The following is a 22770-nucleotide window of genomic DNA, read 5'->3' as shown; positions in this document are numbered from 1 at the left end:
ATATTCCACAGCAGTTCATAACAGCATAGTACAAGTAACAAAAGAGGTATCTCAGAAATAAAATGCTTAGTTCATTCACAATTCCAGAAAAAAATAGGCATTGCTTTTCAAGTATCTCACTGAAAACCCAAATCTTTTACCGAGAATGCCAAAATACGGGTAAGTTTGAAAACTGTGATTTTTTCCAAAACTCCTTTCAATAACAAGTAAGATGTTTCATTTTCAGATAGCATGAGGAAAGTACGTCGCTATGCCTACATGTCAAGATACAGGTAAAATCATAAATTTCACCAAAATCGGGTAGCAGAAGGAAATGCATCTCTATGCATGTATCTCAAGTACGCATGTCAAATGCAATGCGTCTCAGTGATGAGCTCATGTGTTGTTACACCCCATGTTTTCGTACATGGAAGTACGCCATAAGTAAATTGATATAAGATCGGAAATGATATGTTACATTCCGTATTTTCGTATGTTAAAGTTTCATCGTAAGGTAATCGACGTAAGTTCGGGAATGATATTATTGTGAGATTATAAGTATTATGCTATTTCAAACAAGTTATGAGTAAATTCGTGAAGGTGAGAGTGTAAGCAAATCAAAGAAAATAATTTTCGTCGAAATTTGACATTTTAGGATAAAATACGGTCCGAGCTAAAATACCTGATACTTATGGACTAGTACCATACAAGGTATCACATGGCCATGATAGTAAGGCATATAAGGTATGTTAAAAGTGAGTAGCATTTTAAATAATTTAAGATAATTCTTAATTATGCGAGTAATTGATTAATTACCGGGTAGCAGGATATTACCTAATTAGTTAATTAATTATTAGATAAGATCAAAATTCCCACCCCATCCCACCCCCCACGTGGCAGCAAGCCCCGAAATCAAACAAATGACTCTTAGTCATTGTTGATTAGGTGGCAACTTAGTATGATAGTCAATGGACATTTCATTTCTAAAGTGTTGAATACAAGAACACTACAGCAAACGTTAGCAATTCCTAAGCTTTCAACAAAAATTTCTTGCAATAATTCATATAAGCTTTCAACATCAGACGTTAACAATTCCAACAAGAATTATTAGCACCTTAGCAACGTGAAGTTTTGTGGTTCTAAAGGAATACGGTGCAACCTTTTTCAAGAATATTATACAAATTTTTCCCTATTCCAGGTATGTTAAGGCCATCCCTTCTTTCTTTTTGGCATGATCCCTCATGTGGTATTCTACTTATATCACGGAAGCCTTCTGGCTCAGTTATCTATGATAGTATGATACTAAAAGGTATGTTATGATGGTACTCGGTTGAGTAAGGTACTGGGTGCTCGTCGCGGCCCATCGGTTTGGGTCGTGACAAAAGTAGTATCAGAGAAGTTCTATCCTAGGGAGTCTACAAGCCGTGTCTAGTAGAGTCATGTTTATGGGTATGTCGTGCACCACACTTATAAGCAGGAGGCTATAAGGCATTTAGGATTGTCACTCTTTCTTCTTACTCTAGATCGTGTCATAGAGCTCAATTGTAAGAACTCAATTTCCTAACTCTATCTTATGCATAATACGACGATGCCTACATCCAGAAAGACGATTGGTAAGAGATATAGCTGTGGAAGAGTTGAGTCAGAGGAACTCGATTTTTGCGTCATCCTAACTTTATCTTATGCATATACTAAGATGTGTATGTTTCTTGATAAGGATCCCTAAGGAAAGAATGCAAATCCACTCTTACGGTAAAAAGGAATAAGGAGGGAGACACAAGTTTCAGCAAGTAAAAGAAGCAAGGTGAAGAAGGGTACGAGGCACCCAATTAATGAAGATTATCAGTATTACAGTTCTGGCAGAAAAATATAAGCATTGTGAGTTACCCTCAACAGTAACAGAGGTATGTATAATTGGCCACACCCATCTCAGTTATACCTTATTAGGGGCTAACAGATGTAGATTTAGAAAAGGATGGGATATCAGAATCCGGCTGAGGTTAGAGTAACCCAAAATGGTGAATTGATTGTTTGCGTTAGTTGACATTTATGAAGGATAGTGCAAATGTGCTAACAGGTCTCCTTGTGAGACACCCAAATGGCGCACTCTAAAATAGTACAGCTAGATATGAGTGCTACAAAGATATGCACTGGAAGCCTGGAAAGGATAAATATTATCTTAGTATGGCTCCCGTCCCTACTAGAGAGATAATGCTAGGCAACCCGAAGAGCCAGTGGATGGAGCAAAGGGGAGCTAAAAGCAAAAGAACATCTTGTTGAAGTTTTCAGAATAAAGTGATAGACAGAAATGTTAGCAGGAAATAAGAAGAGAGTTAATGAAGCATTAAGAGTAAGATATTATACATGGATGACAACGGTAGATCAAAAGTTGACAGTATTATAGAATCTATAGTCAAGTGAAGGAAGAGACAAGAGGTGACAGGCCTTAAGACAACAAAAAATTATAGGCCATAAAGTCATATCCTCACTTAGAGATATAAGTTCGTGACTCCAACGCAACTACCGGAAGGAAAGGTTAGACCCCAGAATAGTAGGAATCAGTATGGGCTAAAGATAAACTAAACATGAATTAGGGACTGAGTGATTGGATAATAGTCGGCATCATGAGAGTTTTAGATTTCATTCCGGCGATAATAGAATGGACAACAGAAGAAGATTCATGAGAAATTCAGAGAATGGTCGTTCAGGAAGACGCTTCCCTAAAGCAAGTAGTGTGAGCAAAGTTAAGCTTAAGGGACTGTATGTGCCAGTTATACTAGGTGCCTTCCTCATGAGTAAGAAATTATTTTATCCTTGGTACAGAAGGATTACCGTAAGGTGAGTAAGGGTCATCGATGATGTGAAAGGATGCCAAAGATGAAAAGGTAAAACATCTATAGGTAGATCGTCATAGCTCCAACTCTTACTACTCCCCTAAAGGGGGAAATATGGAGTGATGTGGCATTAAGTCAGAATTAAGTGGTTCTAGTAATTATGGTATGGTAAAGAAAGAATGCGACAAAAATGAAAAAGGGATGAGATTGCACTTATTCAAATCCTATAGATATGCTACGATACCAGAGCATTACGCAAACACGATGCCAAGGAGAGGAAGTAAGGGTTCCTGCCCGAGATATCATTGATTAATAAGGAACCAGTGCGAGAGGTAAGTTAAGAAAAAGGAAATAACCCAAGAAAGATTACGCAGAATATTGATATGAGAATGGGCCAACGAGTAGTCAGTAATTGATTCAGGAAGAGCCTAGTTATGGCTAAACATGAGGGTATAGATGAGTTAGCAGATCGTGCAATATAAACATAGTAGCACCCGATATGGTGAATTCAGTCTCACAGATATGACATCATGATCCTTGAGAAATATTCAGATAGGAGTTGGGGTAGTTAAAGGTACCATATGAGTGTTACTGAAGTAAAAGAGAAAGCCACTGGGAAGACAGTCAAAATATTAAGTTCAGAAGCAACCCTACAAGCACAAGAGCGTAAACTACGGATAATTATAGGCGAGAAAGAACATCAATGAAATACTAGCCGAGAAAGTAAGGAAGGAAGCTTTAACCTAAGTTGGGTGACCTAAGGAGGAGATGGTCTTATAATAACAGTCTCACAACAACATTGTATGCACTCCATAAGAAAATGTCACCTGCTGTGGCTAATGAATGGGAAGTAAAATCAGAAGTGATATTCAAGATCATATGAGTTGTATGGAATTCCGATATGCCTGGGCACGAAGATAAGCTAAGTGTGCACGCAAAAAGGGGGCGGAAAGACCAGGAAAAATAATTACTTACGTTTGAAGAAAGCTGAGATGGAACAAAAAGAATTATTCGATTTATGATCCAGAGTTAGTTATGTTATGAAAGCACTTAAGAGTTTGAAAGTTTTATACATGCAGCATATAGAGCCGTAGAAGATTCCGGCATAAGTTAAAAGAAAGAATTAAGCCCAAGTCATAGACGAAGGATTGTATTATTAAAGGATTGTATCATGGATATTCCTCAGTGCCCATGAAAGGCTAAACATAATAAATAATACCATGAACCGCAGATCGAGAGGTAGCTTAAGCCTACATAAAGGCTGATCAGAAGAAGGAGGAAGCTAAAGAGTTACATCAACGAAGTAAATCAGAAATCTGATTATTAGACACAGAAAATTATAGAAATCAAGATTGAGAACATTACGGGATCACTCTTAATATCAGAGGTACTAAAGGGATAGTACAACAACCATATTCTATAACGGCCCTACGATAAAGCAAATAGTACCAGCCTCATAAGAAGTCAGTAGGAAGCTTCAAGTTATGGACGTGAATTATACCTATGTGGAAGGGAGGTCATGAAAGAGATAGAAGATATGATGCGAGATTTTAAGGTAAGTAAGCTAAAGGTGAACAACGTACAAGATACTCAAAGGCAGAAAATCGTGAATAGTCCATGCTTCAGGTAAAAGGCTAGAAGCACTGGGATTCAATACCCAGGAATGATAACGGCGTCGTCAGTAGCGTACCTTCCAGCCTATGGTTTTTAAGTACCGAGAGACCTAGTCAGGAGAATAAAGAAGAGTTAGAGACGATGTGATGTTTCGCTTGATCTTCCAGAATAACACAAGGAAATCTATGGTGTAAGCAAGTTGAAGGAAGGTTGTGAATAGTATAAATAGATATGTATAGGTCGCAAGCTAAAGTATAGTAAAGCGACAAAGTTTTATGACAGGAGTAAAAACGAGAAAGGGCGAGTGAGAAGATGACGAGAATGGATAAGTCCTCGGGATTAAGCCCATGAAAACAAGAGAGCTAATGGTTTCTCTAAGTTATAGAAAGTTCAGTATAGCCTGAATGAACTCAAAGGAGTCTAAGACTAATAATATCTAAGTTATAAAATGGAATGCTACCCTGGTAGTGGAATAAGGGTGTGATTGTGATAGACAAAGGATGACGTTTGGGCCTTCGACTGAGTAATGATTTGAAGAGGATTTCATGGATTGTACGGAATTAAAAATGTAAGGTGAATCACATTGGGATGCTATAAAATACGATTATTGAAGTACAGTATCGCCCCTAAGTGGATCAGGAAAATCACTTCAAATATTCCTCGATACAGCATAAGCCCTAATGGCAATGTATTACGTAAGAAGTTTCAAGTTATCAATTGAAGATTATAGATCAACACTGAGGTGAATCGACAATGGATGGATAAAAGATACAAAATACGAGATGAGATTAGACCATCATTCTTAAGACGAACAGTAATGAAGAAGCGTTAAAAGACTTGGCTTTATGCATATGGGATAAGTAACAAAAGTAACCTGGAGTTCTGTATCAGACCTCAGTAACGATAAAGCGAAGTAAGAATTATGGTATAGCATGGCCTACTTAGATGTGGTAAAGCTAATGGCGCCCAGAGGGACAGCTTGACATAATTTTGTATATGTTCACTAAGTGAGGCCTAGAGATTGGCTAAGAGTTAGAGGAAAGGGGAGAGAAGCATCGCATAGGCGCACATACAAAGTTAGATTCGTACAGGCTACATGATAGAAGGTAGCAACAGCTACGAGATTAGAAGGATTCCAACTACAAGTCGTGGTGTTAGAAAGAGGCTTAAAGGGGGGAATGCCCTGGCCTTTGGATTTATTCAAAGAATAGTTGCCTAAATGGCAAGAAGAGTATTAAAGTATTCGGAAGAGCTATGGGTTATGAGAATGATAAGGGCATCAGTCAACATTCGAGGACGAATGTTCCAAAGGGGGGAATGATGTTACACCCTATGTTTTCGTACATGGAAGTACACCATAAGTAAATTGATATAAGCTCGGAAATGAGATGTTACATTCCGTATTTTCGTATGTTAAAGTTTCGTCGTAAGGTAATCGACGTAAGTTCGAGAATGAGATTATTGTGAGATTAGAAGTATTACGCTATTTCAAACAAGTGATGAGTAAATTCGTGAAGGTGAGAGGGTAAGCAAATCGAAGAAAATGAATTTCGTCAAAATTTGACATTTTGGGATAAAATACGGTCCGAGCTAAAATATCCGGTACTTATGGACTAGTACCATACAAGGTACCACATGGCCATGGTAGTAAGGTATATAAGGTATGTTAAAAGTGAGTAGCATTTTAAATAATTTGAGATAATTCTTAATTATGCGGGTAATTGGTTAATTACCGGGTAGCGGGATATTACCTAATTAGTTAATTAGTTATTAGATAAGATCAAAATCCCCACCCCATCCCCCACATGGCAGCAAGCCCCTAAATCAAACAAATGGCTCTTAGTCATTGTTGATTAAGTGGCAACTTAGTATGATAGTTAAAGGACATTTCATTTCTAAAGTCTTGAATACAAGAACACTATAGCAAACGTTAGCAATTCCTAAGCTTTCAACAAAAATTTCTTGCAACAATTCCTATAAGCTTTCAACATCAGACGTTAACAATTCTAAGAAGAATTATTAGCACCTTAGCAACATGAAATTTTGCGATTCTAAAGGAATACGGTGCAGCCTTTTTCAAGAATATTATACGGATTTTTTCCTACTCCAGGTATGTTAAGGCCATCCCTTCTCTCTTTTTGGCATGATCCAAATGATACAAATGAAATGAGCAAAATACGCAACTTTCAGAAATGACTCTATTCAAAGAAATAGTAGGGGTGTCTATATTCTTGATTCCCCACGTGAATTATTATTATATCTTCTGTTCATGGGTCTCAAAAAAATATGTATTTGATAAAATTTATCCGACAGGCATATTATTTTTATGACATTCCGAGAAAATCTTATTAACGTATTTCTTATGCATTTCATGCATTTATACATGTACATTGACCCATGACCAGATGGCGTTATATACGCATATATTATATGTATATGGGATATGGGAAGAGGTTATGGCATTATATACGCACCACCACCTGATCAGCTGGTATACGTTGATGATTTGCCCACAGTGGCCGAAATGATATGATGGAATGCCCTCAGAGGCCTGATGATGTTATGAATGCATATACGTATGCATGGTATGAAATTTATATGCATATGCATGACATTATAAAAATGAAATGATTCACAAAGCTATGCAAACGTACATGTCGAGTCTTTTACTCCATGTTTCTCTCATGTCTATTATTTAATAATTTTTATTCCTTACATACTCGGTACATTATTTGTACTGATGTCCCTTTTTCCTGGGGACGTTGTGTTTCATGCCCGCATGTCCCGATAAACAGGTCGAGAGCCCTCCAAGTAGGCTATCAGCTCAGCGGAAGATGTTAGTGTGCTTCATTTGCTTCGGAGTTGCTTGTTTGGTTAGTATGATTTAGACGTGTATTGTTTGGTATGGCGGGACTCTGTCCCGACCTTTATGAAAATAACGCATCCTTAGAGGCTTGTAGGAAGATGTCATGTACGTAAAATATTGTATGGCCTTGTCAGCCTATGTTCAGTGTACAAGTGATTATTTTGGTCTTATAGGCCCGTATGTCTTATGTATAAGTTGGTATTACATGTGGTATTCTACTTATTTCACGGAAGCCTTCTGGCTTAGTTATCTATGATAGTATGATACGAAAAGGTACGTTATGATCGTACTCGGTTGAGTAAGGTACCGGGTGTCCGTCGCGGCCCATCAGTTTGGGCCATGACATGTACTCACACTCTCAGAGTACTCAATCTCACTGTCTCGTATTCCCTCTCACTATGCTCAATACTCAACACACTCAATCACTCAGCATTGTACAATACCTGCTACGGCGTGCAACCCGATCCACATATGATCATAAGGCCCGTTGCGGCGTGCAACCCGATCCATATACATATATATAATCAACTGCGCTCACTGGGGGTGTGCAGACTCCGGAGGGGCTCCTATAGCCCAAGCGCTATAATCCGCACGGATAAATCATGTGCCATAATATAAATATTTGGATCCGTACGGACAACTCACGTGCCATAATATCAATATCTCGATCTGCATAGACAACTCATGTGCTGCACGGACAACTCACATACTATAGTATCAATATCCTCACAAACAGGCCCCCGGCCTCACTCAGTCATCAATCTCTCCAGTCTCACTCACGGGCTCACAAATGTCATGAAACTAGCCCGACAATAATGATATGATGTATCAATAAATAACAACTGAGGCTGAGATATGATATGAATGCATGAATATGACTGAGTATGAAATATCAATGAAATCAGTGAAATGACAGCAAGAAACGACCACTATGGGTCCTAGCAGTATCGTCATAAAGCCTAAACATGATATCTAGCATGATTGACAGCTCAATTACTTTATCACATGGTGAAAACACGCACATCAACAAAGTAGGACCACTATACAGTGCCATGAAAACAACAGAGTCCCAATTCACATGGTGCACGCTCGCACGCCTATCACCTAGCATGTGCGTCACCTCAATACTAATCACATAAGACGTATTTCGGGATTTCATACCCTCATCACTAAGTTTAGAAGAGTTACTTACCTCGAACAAGCCAATAGCAATGCCGAGCAAGCCAAGCGATGCGCCAAAGATACCATCACATGCGTAGCGACCTCCGAACGGCTCAAAACTAGCCAAAAGCAACTCAAATACATCAAATAAAGCCCAAGGAAACAATTCCAAATGATAAAGATCGAATCCTTAATCAAAATCCAAAATCAGCCAAACATACACCCGGGCCCACACCTCGGAACCTGGTAAAACTCACAAAATCCAACAACCCACTCAATTACAAGTCCAACCATACTAGTTTCATTCAAATCCGACTCCAATTAGATGTTCAAAACTCAAAAATTCATATTATGAAACATTAGGCCAAAACCCCCAATTTCCTCTTTAAATTTCACAATCCAATTACCAAAAATGAAGGTAGTTTCATGAAATATAACCAAAACCGAGTAAAGAACACTTACCCCAATCCTTGTGATGAAAATTGCTCCAAATATCGCCTCAATCCGAGTCCCATATCTCAAATTATGAAGAAAGAAACAAAACCTCGATTTTTATGGTTTCTGCCCAGCATTTCTTCATATGCGGTCAATTCGTCGCATCTGCGACCACCGCTTTTGTGGTGAAACTTCGCTTCTGCTAAAGCAGCCTGACCAGCAATCCCTCGCACCTGCGTTCTTTAAGCCGCTTCTGCGATCGTACTTATGCGCACTTGAACCGCATCTGCGGTTGCACAGGTGCGTCCAAGCACCCGCACATGCGATCCTCACGCCCAGCTCCCCTTCACGCTTCTGCGACTCCTCTGTCGCTTCTGCAACCATCGCACCTGCACAAACCAGCCATAGGTGCGATCACACCAGAACCAACAGCTTAGCAAAAATCAAAAAATGCAATGAAATGATCTAAACCTCGTCCGAAACTCACCCGAGCCTCTCGGGACCCCGTCCGAACATGCTAACAAGTTCCATAACACAATACGGACCTACTCAAGGCCTCAAAACACACATAACAACATCAAAACGACAAATCACACCTCAAATCGAAATCTATGAACTTGCAAATTCAATAACTCGTGCTGAAACATAGCAAATCAAAAAATTCAACTTTCGCCATTTCCACCCTTATTCCACTACGGGCCTCCAAAAAATCTTCTGGACACGCTCCTAAGTCCAAAATCACCATACGGAGCTATTGAAATCATCATAATTCAAATCTGAGATCATTTACATATATGTTGACATTCGGTCAACTTTTCCAACTTAAGTTTTCAATTATGAGACTAAGTATCTCATTTTACTCCGAAATCCTTTCGGACCCGAACCAATTACGCCGGCAAGTCATACAACAACTGTAAAGCATAAAGTGAGCAGTAAATGGGAGAACGGGGTTGTAATACTCGAAACGACCGACCGGGTCATTACATCCTCCCCCTCTTAAACATATGTTCCTCCTCGAACATGCCAAGAGTTATTTCCATGCCACCAAATTACTATTCCATCTTATCATGCATGTACTCGGGGGTGATCCCACCTCACCCTATCCCATATAGGTATGATAACACCACATAACTGAAATTTCTTAATTCAACCTAGCTCATAAACCTTAGAACCAATTTTTTTTTTTAACATCCGGAATTTTCAAAAAGATTAGAATCTTGCATCAACACTTTGTATAAGTCTGAATAAGTTATACCAAAAGCCGTAACCATAACTCAAATACTCAAAACTCAAATACCCCATACGTCAAATGCTCGTAGCAGTGATTTCTAATCGCAGTAGCTGCTCAAATCAACACAATACCGGTAACAACCTCATATCAAACAAAGCCTCGTTTTAAACCTTCGTAAACTGCCAATGACAAAAAAATATGCAGAACTCATAACCATTAATCAGATCAACCAGTCATGGAACTCCCTCTCATTTAACAAGAACTATAGCCAATTCTAAGCTGACTTTCAATATTATCCTTCCAAACATGCTGTAATCAAATCCGATAGTATCCATCCTAGGTCCAATGACCTCATCTCATCCAATACGACCCCTCTAGTGACATGACACACCCATACAATCTAAAGGAACAACCCATGCAATCTGTGCACCAATAAGCAACATTCCAAATGTACTCAATCATGGAAAAATGACTCAGACGAGAGAACTATACCGCAAGCTCAACAAGTACCACCACAATCATGGAAAAATGACTCAGACGAGAGAACTATACCGCAAGCTCAACAAGCACCACCACAACGCAATGCTAAGAACCTATCACACACCGTAGAACCAAAATGCACGAATCTGACACAAGGGATCATATCTCAATATAACTCCGCTGCAAAGTGTGACCCCATCCAAACACTGATCCATATGAAATACCTCAGTCACCATGCTCAAAATCAATCACCACGCGCAATCTGACATCAAGTACTCAAAGTGGATTACCACAACCATGGAGAAGCAGATGACACAATGCCACACAAAAACAGAAAGAACATAACTCATACGCCATCAACCATGCAATACCTAATTACTCATCTCGCTCAAAATTCGCTATAAAGACCAAATAGAACCGCACCAGATGTTCTTATAACCAATGAATCACAACTCCTCGTAGCAAAGAAGAGTAACTCACATATCATATCAGAACACGAAAAATCTCTACAACAATCGAATGGCGCATCCCTCAACCATAGCATTATGGAGCCAACCAATCTGACCCGGTGTAGAATATACATTCTCATTGGGCCTACGAATGGACCCCAAATCAACTCTACCCACAAATAGATAAATAACCCTCCGAAAGTCCACAATGACTGAGTCGTAACATATTCTATCATCCTCTGACTAGCTTGACCTCATTTTCATAGTCCACAACCATGAAACAATCTGCTCCTGAGAGCTCCTAGTATCTAAATCCATAAAACACATGAATCACCACATCTGGTCCCAACTCCACAACCGGAATGTCTGACACATCTCTCATACACAATCATCCCATGACGAATATTTCTCTAATTTTTCCGTGCCACATAGCAATATTTGGAAATCAGCAGTCGATCAACCAGGAAAGTGCCTCAATACCAATGAAGTAATATCATTCATCTATTCATCTGAAATTCATCCATGTTGCCTAAGAATTTATGTCCTTCCCTTCAAAACTGACCTGTGACCTTGCACATGCAAATTTCGATCCCACGCAACACACCACATCTATCATGCCATCATATGAAAAATATGAGAACCTCATAATCATTCTGAGTCACAAGTAGAATACATATCCGATCAGTCAGAAACCTTCCATTTGATCTCATCCCGGAGAAAATCCCAATGTGCAACATATTGTTCACGCCGGTAGGAAATATATACCTAGAATCGTGGTAAATAAAACTATTGAGAACTCTTTGAAACCCATTTTCACATAACCAAGCTATCAAAACTGAATCTCTCTAACTTAACCCAGCCACGCAGGTTGCCAAATCCCAAGAGCATTGCCACGAATTTCTCTAAGTCCCTTCCAAATTGCCTTCAAATTGATACTTCTCCTTGCTGGAACACCACGATCCTTAACGAAAATTCAGCACACAAGAGACTCTAGTATAAAACCACAACGCCCTGAAGCCCATAAGCCGCTGACTTCCCTATTAAGCACCCCAAAGCACCACAACCGTGACACCCACTCTAAAGACACCAACTCTCTGGATTTCCCCACTAGCGCCCAGCGTGGGGAGGTACGCCTGTGCAATATTTACAGAGTAAATGTTCTATTTCGGCTAGGAAAAGGTAATTTTGTTTGTGCCCGACCGTACTTGGTATAAATACATAAAAAAATATTATTTTTTGAACTTTTGACAGATATTCGACCTAAGGAGGTTAAGGAGGAGTTGGAAGAACACGAGCACAAGGATTTCATCATTCCTTCCTCACTCAAGACACAAGTTTGGATTGAATTTATGTTTTCCTCTACTTTAATTTTATTTGTGATGAATTGCTTCATATTTATGGAGTAGTACCCTTCTTTAGGGTTTGATGGATTTGGTATATTGATGATTGTTTGTGGATTATAATTCTAGTTTTATGTATTGAAGCATTGTTGGATGATTTAACTGTTGCATATATATTCACTTGTTCATGTAATCGAGAGATGCATAACTTATGATATATTTGCATTATATTGTTGGTTGAGTTCATAAATTCTTCTTAGTAATCGAAAGCGGCTAGTTGAATCATTGATTAAACCTAGTTAGGAGGATTATCGAGAGAGGTTCTCCTAAAGACCAATTCTCTAGGCATTCTTGCATATCTTCACGTGCTTAAATTGGTTCATCTTGTGAGGTTAAAACTTAATCGAGAGAGGAGTTTTTGCTGAACGTTTGAACTAATAATTGAGTGAATTCGAGAGACTCACTTGAACATTAGAAGTGAATTATCTAGAGTTAGATCCCAAACAATGCACCTATTCTATCAACCCCTATTTTTCTCCCACTAATAACCTTCTTTGCTTATTCCTTTTTTCGATAGTCATTAGTCAATAGCTTTAGAGTCTTAGTTAATTTAGTTATTAATCATATAAATCTCGATTGTTGATTCTCCTCGATAGCAATCAAGCTAGAAACTACAAGAATACTGTTTAAATCCAATCCATGTGGATACGATATTATACTATACTATCTTTGACTAGCGAGCATAATTTAAGTGTGTGTTCCGAGCTCATCATCGAGCCCTCAAATCACATCAAACAACATCAAAAACACGAATCGTACCCCAATTCAAGCCTATTGAAACTAAGAAATTCCAACTTCTATAAACGACGCCGAAACTTATCAAATCACGTCTGATTGACCTCGAATTTTGCACACAAGTCACAAATTACACCACGGGCCTACTCCAATACCCGAAACTCCAATCCGAGCCCGGTAACTACAAAGTCCACTCTCGGTTAAACTTCTAAATTTTTGACTTTCGTCATTTCGAGCCTAAATCTACCACGGACCTCCAAATCACTATTCGGACATGCTCCTAAGTCCAAAATCACCCAACATAGCTAACAGAACCATCAAAACTCCATTCCGGAGTCGTCTACACATAAGTCAATATCCGGTCGACCTTTTCAACTTAAGCTTTCAACCTTGAGACTAAGTGTCTCAATTCATTGCGAAACATCTCCGGGCCCGAACTAACTACCCCGACAAGTCATATAACAACTGTAAAGCACAAAATGAGCAGTAAATGTGGGAACTAGGCTACAACTCTCAAAACGACCGAACGAGTCGTTACACTTAACCTCATGCTTCACTACCCTCCTTACAACTCTCAAAACGATCGGACGAGTCGTTACACTTAACCTCATGCTTCACTACCCTCCTTTTAATATAATATAGATATATATGTTTCACTACCCTCCTTTTAATATAATATAGATATAGATTTTATTTGTCTAAATCTATTTAGATTATGTTTTAAAAGTACCAAGTGACATTTTCTCAAAATACCACTTGGCTTAACCTCATGCTTAACTACCCTCCTTTTTATACAATATAGACTAGAATATAAATATAGATATATATATAGATATCGATTTTAACTTATAGGAAAAATCCCCAACTAAAATCCCGGAGGCTTTGCCACAAAAGCAACCGAGCCTTTCAAACCCTAAACATACCAGAACACGGCGTTTTCCCCACTCTTTACTTCGCATTCCACAAAACCCAATCCTACAGTACTGATAACACATAAACCAACTGGGCCGCACACTCCCTATATATATTCGTATCCAACTCACAAAAGAAACATTCACATCCTCCATTATTCTCTCACATATATACTTACTCCAAACAGAAGCAAACAAAAGAAAAATAAGGGCAATCCAACCTCCATTATTTCGCCCACTCCAACCAAAAACTCAACTGCTTTTTGCGTTTCTTGATTTCACGTCAACCATGTCGGGACCCCATCTGAACGGAGCATATTACGGCCCATCAATTCCGCCGCCGTCCAAAACCTACCACCGCCCAGGCCACGGCGGCGGGTGCTGCTGCAACCCATTCAGCTGCTGCTGCGGCTGTCTCTTCAACTGCATCTGCACTTGCATCTTCCAGATACTCTGCACTCTTTTGGTCATCGTTGGTGTCGTAGCCTTTGTCCTCTGGTTTATCCTCAGGCCCAACAAAGTCAATTTCCACGTCGCTGACGCCTCACTTACCCAATTCGATCTCTCCACAAAAAACAATACCCTTTACTACGATCTTGCTCTCAATGTCTCCATCAGAAACCCCAACAAACGAATTGGGATTTACTATGATTCCATTGAAGCTAGAGCTTTGTTTCATGGCCAGAATTTCTCTAGTACAAATCTTGAACCGTTTTATCAGGGTCACAAGAATACTACAGATCTGAAAATAGTGTTCAAGGGTCAGAATTTGATTATGCTAGGGGATAAAGAGAAATCTGATTACAGTGGGGAGAAGGATTCTGGGGTTTATGCAATTGGGGTGAAGCTTTACATGCGGATTAGGCTTAAATTTGGTTGGATCAAAACCAAGAAAATTAAGCCGATGATTATGTGTGATTTGAAGGTTCCTTTCAAGTCTAATGGTACTACATCTTCTAGTACTACTTTTGAGAGAACCCAATGCCATCTTGATTGGTGATTTTACTTCTACTTTGGCAGTCTTCTTAATCTTGGAGTTTTGTTTTTTTTAATTATTATTTTTTTTTTTTTATCTCTCGATATTCTTTGGATATTAGGGGATATATTCTTGAAATTGGGTTATTTTCCCTTTTTCTAGTATCGTTTTTGGACTATTGAAATACTATTCATCCACAGACAATGGTATGATCTTGCTTTTTGGATAATTGTTTGTGAATAAATAATGATTTCTTTTAATTTTTTCTCATTTTTTGTTTTTGCGTTTCTTTTGAAATTTTTTGTTATGAGTGGATGTGCTTGCTTTTTTTAATTCAATTTGGAGATCTAAGTGGATTAAGAAGATAATTAAGTTGAATTAATAGTTTATCCAAATAAAAAGTTGTCCTGTTCCTTTTAAATTAAGTCTTCACAATTAATGGTCAAGTTGCACATTAATGAGTAATATTCCCGTTACAAAAGAAAGTTATAAATGACCCCTCGGAACAGACAATTGATTCTCTGTGTTTAAATTTTGAATTTGAATTGTGCCTTTCGTTTTTGTTTTGTTTTTGACTTCTTTTTAAAAAATTTTAAATAGCATCTGAATATAGTACTGTTATGGTTTTCCACGTGTGCAATTTATTTTATCTTCTTAAAAATTCATTGTCTTCCCTTTTTAAATGTACCATGTTATAAGAAAAATCAAATTATGGTGGATGTCTACTCTTCCTCCATGATCTTGTCAAATGCTTAATGACATATTCAATGACATATTTTTCTTCACTTTTCATGCTTATATAAAGGTCTTGTAATAGATAGAAAAATACACACAATTGAAGAAGAAAATCTCTTCATTCTCTCTATCTCCATTTCTTGTTCATGTTTTACTAAATTGCTTTTATTTCATAACAACATGTCTTGTTTATGTTTTACTAAGTTGCTTTTATTTTATAACACGTTATCAGCACGATTTGCTATTTTATCCACACTTCCTACAAGAGATAACAGAATTGTAGACTTAGCTTCGTTGAGGTCTTGACTTTTGTTAGTGTGTTATATAGAGTTCATCCTTCAATAGTTTTCATGTTTTGGGACTTTTCTTATACCACACTTATATGGCCATCAAACAGTAAGAATTGCCCTCTACGATCATTCTAAGCGTACAAACAAGGTATGCACATTTCTAATAAATAAGTCAGATGAGGTATGTACACCTAGTATAAATTATAATTATGGTTTATAATTAGTATGCTCCTTCTGTCATGTTCTCACCTTTAACTCCCGTTTTAGTTACTTGGTGATACATGATGGTGGAAAGATCAACATACCAAGTAATTTTTCTAGAATTAATACTTTCCAATTGGACAATATCAGTTGATTGACTAGCTATATTTACTACAAAAGCATGCTTGTGTTTTAAAACTAATTCATGAAAGTGTGTTAGGTTGTCGCTTACATGATGATATCCTCGTAATAATTTAAATGTTTTTTTTCTATAATTTTATATAGTTTAGATAAATTGATCCTCTCTAAAAGGTTTTGTTAAGTTAGGCACCTATTTAACATAAAAACTATAGCTTTTATTGTTTGGGTGGTTTCTCTGTAGAAAGTATTGGATTACTTTATTTTACCAAACTTATTAAACACAACGATCAAAATGCAACACATGTAATTTGGTTTCTATTTGAGCTAATGTCATCTCGCGGAATTGTTCATATGGTAATTAAATACATGTGCTTCACACTTATAATATGAGGTTGTATTTATTCTTTCACCAACTAATTTTATAGGTTTCTTTTAGTATAGCGAAATATTTGAGCATATCACATGTACGCAACACATTCATACTTTCATATCTTTGCATTAACTTTATGTACAGTGTTTAGTAAAAATATTTTTTTCAATTGTATCTAGTGAAATAAAGAACTGGAAAAGTATGTCTTTATTTGCTACATCTCTTATATGACAAAGATAATATTCCAACGTATATATATATATATATGTTCTGACCTTTTACATACTATGATAGATAATTATTAAGGTAATTTAGTAATAATATTTTTACCATAACATGATGTATTTCATTGAAAGCAAAATTGGCATATATCCTAACTAGCATTTTTGTTGCAGAGGAACTGTTTCAAGATTGAAATAGTTATATATGTCTTCTTGAAAGTTAATTTACGTATGCCTATAATTATGAAGTAATAATATTTTAAAGGCTCGAGTGCGAGTCCTAGTGAATTTTGGCCTATTATGCCAAAGATTGAGGGTAAGATGATGGGTTCAAGTCCCAACGCACTATGTTGATGAAAAGACGTTGGATTCAAGTTCCAACGCATTATGGCCTAACATGCCTTTATATGGGTAAGACATTGGGTTTGAGTCCTAATGCACCATATTGATAATAATAATAATAACTAAAGAAAAAATAATGTAATTTTCATGAAAAAGCATGAAGCTTGTCCCACTTGATTTGCTCCATTTTTGAAGTGAATGTGATAGCAGTGCATGATAAGTCTAAATAAAGTCAAGTGGTTGACCAATGAATGTGGGCGTGCGAAAGGCCAAAATAATAATAGTTATCACTATGGTAATTATAAAAAGGGAGAAATTCTTTGAAGAGAATATGACTTGTGATAAACATTGAGATTGCATACTCATTCCTGAAAGTGAATGTGAAAATATATATATATGATAAAGATTATATATATATATATATATATATATATATATATGATAAAGATTATGTATAATAATGTATTTGTGCATAGCTGGATAAATACTACAACTTACCTCTAAGGGAGGTTTGAGACAAAGAAAGATAATGAATATTATTGTGTAGTTACATGAATATATCATTGGTCGCATGTATGTGATGCGCAAAAAAATATATTTTCATGCCTTATGAAAGTTATTAAAAGCAAAATTAAAGCAAGAAATTATTTTGCTTGTGATGATTTTGAACATGACAATTATTATGATATGATTCTCTTTGTGAAAGAGACATCATTATATGGATGGTGTGACAAAAGATCTTGTAGTACAAAAGCAGTTAAGAGCTCTGAAAGAACTAATTTGTTACTACCCGGATGAATAAAATTGTTCATGACATTACTATTGTAGTAAGTCTCAAAAGAAATATTTTGATTTACAAATATATTAGCCAAAGTGGTTGGCATATTGAGACTATAAATGAAAAGAAGATTGAATATCTTTATATTACTATAATCATATCGGGTAAACATGAAAGGTTACCTGACTTTTCTTCTATTTGTACTACACAAGTATAAGCATGATGATGCAATCACAAGCCACAAGTAAACTAGAGGTTTACTGAAACAAATATTAGTTGGCATGGCCGGTTGACCATCTCGGTTCAATTATGATGCGAAAAAAAAATTAATTGAGAATTACATTGGCATATATTGAAGAAATATAAGATTCTTCAAGAATTCTCTAGTGTTGCTTATTTTCATGATATACCAGTTAAGGTTGGGATTGAATCCCTTGAGTTTTGGAACGAATAAAAGGTGATAAATATATGGGGCCAGTCACCTTCCATGTGGACCGTTTACTATTGTATGATTTTAATAGATGCATCTATTCTATGGTCACATGTGCATTTGTTATCAACTTGTAGTTTAGCTTTTGCAAGATTGATTGCTCAAATTATTAGAACACAGTTCCAGAATATAAATTATGATAATTTATCTTGATAATACTGGTTTAAATTCAAGTTGGTTTAGCAGAAATTGTATGCCTCCAATTAGATCTAAACCATTGGTTATGAGAACAAAATTGCCAAAATAAAAATTGGCATGTGATGTATTATTTAATATACAACATCACTTGTATGCATCTAGCAAAGTTATGATAAGTTCTTCGTATCACAATTGGTTCAGGGTCAGGAACTAAATAATTTCCATCTGGAAATATGAATGTGTTATATGATTTAATTGTTCCACCACAATGCACAAAGATGGATCCCTAAATAAGACTAGGGATATGTGTTGGTGATCCCAACAATAGGGGAAGAAAATGGACAGCCGAAAAAATAATGCATGTAATGAATTATTATGAGTACATCGAGATCCTAGTACGAGAAAATATGAACTTGAAGTTCAAGTGATAATTCATTTACAAAATATTGCCAGACGTATTTGCTGACCTAAAGCTAAATGTCATATTCAGCTGCTAATGTTCCAAATAAAATAAAGTTCATAATGCATAGAGTCCATGGCATGCATAAACCATAATAGACTAATCGGTTCCAAAGATAAAACTCCTTGAAGAAGGAGAGGAGCAAATGTTCAAGATGGTCATAATAAGGAGGCAATTGCTCTATAAGAGCACTACAACATAACACTTCATAAGACCTCATGAGAGAGGCTCAGGTACCTGAAAATAATAAGATAAAGAGATCTCAATAAGTTATGCCTTTATTGGGTAATAATAGAACCGATATAAAATGACCGTCGACGATATTGTTAATTTAATGTAGCGCTCAATATTATTTATATTGACGAGGATCTTGAGTTCAAATCTTTCATGAAATTTGGACAGATAAATAATTGGTCAAATGAAAAATACGCAATAAAAATTAATTTCACATGAAAAATATGAAGTTGGATGGATAGTCCCAACACTTGTAAGTATAAAGCCAGTGGAGGTATAAATATGTTCTTATGCGGAAAAAAAGGGTCTAGTCAATAGACATAAAGACGACTTGTGTCACAAGAAGATTTGTAAATATCCTGGCATTGACTATATAGAGACATGTTCTCCTGTGGTGGATGTTGCCATTTCAGGTTTTAATCTGGCAATACAAGAAAAACGTGATATGCGTATAATGAAAATCATTGAAGGATTTAAATTGTTCTGAAGCATATTAAGGTTTTCAAGAAATTTATTAAATTAAGCTTCAAAAATCCTTATACGGATTGAAACAATCAGGGCGCATGTGGTATAATCGCCTGAGTGAGTGCCTGTTGAAAGAAGGGTACAAGAATGATTCAATTTGTCCTTGTGTCTTTATAAAAAGATCTGGACCTAAATTTGTTATAATCACTGTGTATGTTGATGATTTAAATATCATTAAAACTCCTGAGGAGCTTCCTAAAGCAGTAGAACTTCCTAAAGTAGTAGACTATTTAAAAAAAGAATTTGAAATGAAAGATCTTGGAAAGATAAAATTTTGTCTTGGTCTACAAATTGAGTATATGAAAGATGAAATTTTTGTCCATCAATCAACATACACTAAAATGATTTTAAAGCGATTTTATATGGATAAAGCACATCCATTCCGACCTCATGAAAATAATGAAGAGCTTCTTGGTCCTGGCGTACCATATCTTAGTGCAATTGGTGCACTAATGTATCTTTCTAACATTACAAGGTCTGACATAACTTTTTCAGTTAATGTCTTAACAAGATATAGCTCTGATCCTACAAGGATACATTGGAATGGAATCAAACACATATTGCAGTATCTAAAAGGGACTACCGGTATGAGATTATTTTATGGCAATGATTGCAGTCCTGATCTTGTTGGTTATGCCGATGCTGGGTATTTATATGACCCATAAAAGGTTCGATCTCAAACAGGCTATGTGTTTACATATGGATGCACTGCCATATCTTGGCGATCGACTAAGCAATCAATCGTGGCTACTTCATCTAATCATGCTGAGATAATTACTATTCATGAAGCAAGTTGAGAATGTGTATGGTTGAGGTCTATAATACACCTTATTCGAGACAAATATGGTTTGAAGTGTAACAAACTACCCATAATTTTGTATGAAGACAATGCAGCATGCATAGCCCAGTTGAAGGGAGGATTCATAAAAGAGGATAGGACAAAGCACATTTCACCAAAGTTATTTTTCATACATGATCTTCAAAAGAATGGTGATATCAATGTGCAACAGATCCATTCAAGTGATAATATGGTTGATTTGTTCACCAAATCTCTACCGACGTCAACCTTCAAGAAACTAGTGTACAAGATTGGGATGTGAAGGCTCAAGGATGTGAATTGATGCTCTCATCAAGGGGAGTTAATACGCATTGTACTCTTTTTTTCTTACAAGGTTTTGTCCCACTGGATTTTCATTGCAAGGTTTTTAACGAGGCAACCAAAAAGCGTATTTCTAAACATGTGTACTCTTTTTCCTTCACTAGAATTTTTTTCCCATAGGGTTTTTTTCTAATAAGGTTTTAACGAGGCACATTATCTATGGACATCCAAGGGGAGTGTTATAAGAAAAATCAAATTATGGTGGATGTCTACTCTTCCTCCATGATCTTCTCAAATACTTAATGACATATTTCTATGCTTAATGACATATTCAATGACATATTTTTCTTCACTTTTCATGCCTATATAAAGGTCTTGTAATAGATAGAAAAATACACACAATTGAAGAAGAAAATCTCTTCCTTCTCTCTATCTCCATTTCTTGTTCATGTTTTACTAAATTGCTTTTATTTCATAACAACATGTCTTGTTCATGTTTTACTAAGTTGCTTTTATTTTATAACATACCAAAATTTGTCACCTTTTTAAAATGATTACTAGTTTTGCATATGGGTTGGTTTGGTTTCAATTTGACTTTTTTTAGTTAAAATCAAATTAAACCAATTATGGTCGGGTTTTCTTTTCCAACACCAAACCAAATCACAATCGTTTTTTTTTCTCGGTTTGACTCGAATTATCGGATTTGTGCGATTTATCGGTTTTCTTTGTACACCCTTACTTTTGCAGTTCAGCAATAAGTAAAGTATACTTTAGGGGTCATTTGATTCATTAACAGAGTTATGCCAAAATTGTAACACATTTTTTACTTTTTAATGTTTGGTTTTAAGTTAGAAAAAGGTTTGTTCGAAATATTATCTTTATTTTAAAGTTAGAAAAAATATATATAATCAAGGATTGTTTGATCTTTTAAGTGTTTTAAAATGCTAATTTGGGTATTAGAATTCCATGTTATTGCTTATATTGGAGACAAAAATCCAGTAAAATGCAGAATGAAACAGTCTGAAAAATTTTTAAAATCCCCGTAACCAAACGACTCAATAGTACATAAACTAATATTTTATACGTATAATAACAATAACAACAACTCAGTATAATCTCACTAGTGAGATTTAGGGAGGGTACTTTGTACGCAGACCTTACCCCTATCTTGGGGTAGAAAGTCTGTTTCCGATAGACCCTCCGCTCCCTCCCTTCAATAACTCTTCACCTTACTCTTGGGATGATTCGAACTCACAATCTCTTAGTTGGAAGTGAAGGACACTCACCACTAGAGCAACTCACTCTCGTCGGATTATAGTTTTATACATATAACACTAGAAAAAAAATAAGTACAAGACCAAAACGGGATTTGAGATTTTGATTGGATGAAACTTGTTGAAGTGCTCGCTCTAACAAAATGCAATAGGGGAGGCACGTGGAAGTACTCAAAATTCCACTTCTAGTGTATTTGCCAGAAGAGCACCTAATCGTTCAACACTTGCATTTGTTACTGGATCAAACCTTGTTATGAATAATCAAAAGGTCACTAAATTCCAACGTGTGTATAGTAGGATAAAATAATGTTGGTACTGCCTTTAAGTGGAAGCGTAAGACGTTCTAAGCATAATCTCAGGCAAACTGTTGACTGTAGCTTGGTAAGCCTTGGCCAGAAAAA

At 36.5% G+C, this 22770-nt stretch overlaps 1 protein-coding gene across 1 annotated transcript; it reads left to right on the top strand.

Moving 5' to 3' along the window:
• The first annotated feature begins 14120 nt into the window (after nt 1–14120).
• Nucleotides 14121–15331, top strand: LOC104095117 (NDR1/HIN1-like protein 10). The gene has a single exon (XM_009601165.4). The coding sequence runs from the start codon at nt 14385–14387 to the stop codon at nt 15093–15095; it is 711 nt and encodes a 236-aa protein (XP_009599460.1). The 5' UTR covers nt 14121–14384; the 3' UTR covers nt 15096–15331.
• Nucleotides 15332–22770: the final 7439 nt, after the last annotated feature.

This window comes from Nicotiana tomentosiformis, chromosome 7 (genome assembly GCF_000390325.3).
Source record: "Nicotiana tomentosiformis chromosome 7, ASM39032v3, whole genome shotgun sequence".
In the NCBI taxonomy this organism is placed as follows: Eukaryota; Viridiplantae; Streptophyta; class Magnoliopsida; order Solanales; family Solanaceae; genus Nicotiana; species Nicotiana tomentosiformis.
Note: the sequence above shows the minus strand (reverse complement) of the source record. Positions and strands in the feature narration are given on the sequence as shown.